General features: G+C 33.2%; 1 protein-coding gene across 1 annotated transcript; it reads right to left on the reverse strand.

The window, feature by feature from the left end:
- Positions 1-800: 800 nt before the first annotated feature.
- HELRODRAFT_167948 (hypothetical protein) lies at positions 801-1,521 on the reverse strand (the record flags this gene model as incomplete). The annotated part of the gene is made up of 4 exons (XM_009013663.1): positions 801-868; positions 939-1,036; positions 1,132-1,251; positions 1,409-1,521. 4 exons carry the CDS (start codon positions 1,519-1,521, stop codon positions 801-803), a joined length of 399 nt encoding a protein of 132 aa, XP_009011911.1.
- Between the last annotated feature and the right edge of the window lie 1,853 nt (positions 1,522-3,374).

Here is a 3,374-nt window from a genome sequence, read left to right on the forward strand (position 1 = left end):
ATATTTCCGACGAAATTGTCCTTGAAACACGATCTGCACTGACGAATGGTTGCCATTCCGTATCCAGCAAGATAAAGTAGATAGAGAAAGAGAAGATTCTCATCAGAAAGCTTAGCGTTGCCTGCATCTCAAATCACTTAACCTATTATAAAAATAATCTTATCTACCTATTCAATTAACTTAACTAAACTTATATCTTAAAATCTAAATGAGTGTATGATGCTAAGGCAGTCGAAATTCCTCTTCAATCTCCCTCTTGCCCAGAGTGTTTCTGATACCATGCGGTGCACTGAGTATTGGCTGTGGACTTGGTCACGCTACGGACTTCAGCCTCGTAAGCAATGTATCGTGCCGCCAGCCGCCAAACAGTACGTTGCTTGAGGATTCGAAGCTCACCTGTACAACGGACTTCGAAATCAGAGTCAATCGACTACCGAAGCCTTAACTTACCTATTCATTACAATTGCCCTAGCCTTAAAGAATTACAAAACTCAAAGAGCCCATGCTCCAACTTAATAATAATAATTTTAAACTTATTAATAAGCTTACCTATTGATACACTTACATCGTTCCTATCTAAATTATAGCCCTTAACTACCTATGACATTAAATTACTCTCATCCTTAGTAATAATAAAATAATGTTTTGTGAAAATAAAATTACGCTCAACATAATGTGATGCATGTGTCTTTGGCACGGTAGTTGAAAGACCTTTTTATTTTCCCTCCCTTGCACAGCGGTTCACCGACAGCCATTGTACCGGGTAGTCAACCATTGCCGTACCGGATAGTAAACCATTGTCATCCGGATAGTAAACCATTGCCGTCCGGATAGTAAACCATTGCCGGTACACCACTGGCCACCAACGCTTAATGTAATGTGTGTGTGGGTATTTGTGTTGAATAAAGAGAAAAAGTGAAACATAGAAGATCCGACACCATGATGAACTCCTTTACAGATGCATCGTACTGAGGTCTTCCCGGGAGGTGCTGTGAAAAATTCAATACTGATACTGATGCAAATTCTTAGGCGTTTCCTGAATGAAAAAAAATTATTCATTTAATTATTTACTAATGGAAGATCCGACTCCATAATGAACTCCTCCACAGATGCCGACGTCAAAGGTCTGACTCGCTGTGCAGTTGAAGGATGGTCCAATCACTGATCGACATTCTGCATCGTACTGAGGTCTTTCCGGGAGGTTCTGTGAAAAATTCGATACTGATACTGAAGCAAATTCTTGAGCGTCTCCTGAATGAAAAAAAATTATTTAATTATTAATTACTAATGAAAATTAAAAACGAGCCGTGATGAAAAATGCCAGCTAGCTGGCTGGCAAAAAAAAGAACCGCAAAAAAAACCGCAAAGGAAAGAGCGAAGATATACCTCAATATATCTCATTATATACCTTATTATATACCTCATTAAATACCTCATTATATACCTCATTAAATACCTCATTATATACCTCATTATATACCTCATTATATACCTCATTATATACCTCATTATATACCTCATTATATACCTCTCTATATAACTCTATATAACTCTATATAACTCTATATACATAACTCTATATAACTATATATAACTATATATAACTATATAACTCTATATAACTATATATAACTGAAAGAAAAAAAACAAACACTGCAACAAATAAATAAATTAAAACAAAACAACAGCTAAAAATTAAAATAAAAAACAAAAAGAAATAAATTAAAATAATTATAAAGATAAAAAAATGAGATCAGGCATTTCTGGCTCATGCGAGCACGCGAGGCAGAAGTGCCTGATGTGGTTTCAATGCTTTTTCAGCTCCTATTTATACTCGTTTCAGCCATACATTCTCATCATTTCAACCATCCACATCAGTAGAAAGTTTATTTCATGTTTGTAATACACTACTAAACAGTCTTAACGACAATGCTAGCCAAACTAAATTAACGTCAGGTAAGTAACGCCTTCGAAGCTTTCTGATTGCTGGTTGGTAATTCTATATTGCTTTTTATAAAAACATATAAAACATATATAATATAAAATCTAGTTATTTTATGTTGATTTATTATATAAATTCATGATGAAATAACAGTAATTGTTGTTACTTTAAATATTATAAGTATATGCTTTATGTATATTTTTTGTTATATACGTTTATTATTGCTACATGTATGAGCGGTTCAATTTCCGCAGAGGGAGAGAGAGAGAGAGAGCTCACAATAACATGAGGCCACACCTTTCTTACTTTTAGCTCTAATCTGTAGAATCAAGATCACCTTTTTGTAGAATCATGATTAGTAACGCAATGATTTTGTAGAATCATGATGATCATCGTTGCGAGAGAGAGAGAGAGAGAGAGAGAGAGAGATCAAAATAACTTGAGACCACACCTTACTAAAATCGTGAGCCGAATACATATCGATATCTTTTTGTAGAATCATGTAACACAATATTATCGCTATAGCAAATAATTAAATTTAAAAAATTTTTTTTAGTGTGTATCAATCAGTTCGGTCAAAAGTGTGTATCAAAGTTCGACATCTCAATGAAATTAATTTAAGAAGTTTTTTAAAAGTCAACGTCGGTTCTTTTTTTTTTTGATGTCTTGTTGGTTCGTGATCCTCATGTATGTGCTTCGCACATTATGCAGTAACAGGATTCGAATACACATGTTTCGTGTGCTGCGTCTCTTAATTCGAAAAAAAATTTTAAAAAATAAAGAAAGGTGTTAGGCAAGGCTGTGTATTCTCTCCAGAACTGTGCAATCTCTATAGTGATATTATTAATATTATTTTTACAATATTTAAAAAAGTTGTTGTAATACAATCATACCAATACCACTACCACTACCATCATCATGGTCATCTTCATCATCATCCTCACCATCGCTACGTCAGAGTTTAAAAATTCTTTTTCCTCCTCCGATCTCTGACAAATAAAAAGCAGCGAGCCACAGTAACATTTCACTTGGCGTGACGAAACGTGACATCAACGTCAGACGAGTAAATTGTAGTATATCGCGTTCTAATTAAATAATTTCAATCAAACAAATCAACAATTTTTTATACCGTTTTTTTTATCATCCATTAAATACTCATCTAATTTAATAAAAAAGTATTTATTTTCATATTTTAAATGATTATTCATTATTTTTGATCTGAAAAATAAATGATTCAATCAATAACTTATACCTTACTGGCCGTTGATATAAAAACATCAGTTTTGATTACAGTCTTTAATCATTTATTTAATTAATTTAAAAATTAATTACCTTTAAATGTATAAAAGAACAGAGATGAGGCGCAATGAAAATAATAAAGATGATGTTATCGATCAGTGTAGTCGTTCGTTATTCTTTATGGTGTTCCGTT

The sequence above is a fragment of the Helobdella robusta genome (assembly GCF_000326865.2).
Source record: "Helobdella robusta unplaced genomic scaffold HELROscaffold_12, whole genome shotgun sequence".
NCBI classification, from domain to species: Eukaryota; Metazoa; Annelida; class Clitellata; order Rhynchobdellida; family Glossiphoniidae; genus Helobdella; species Helobdella robusta.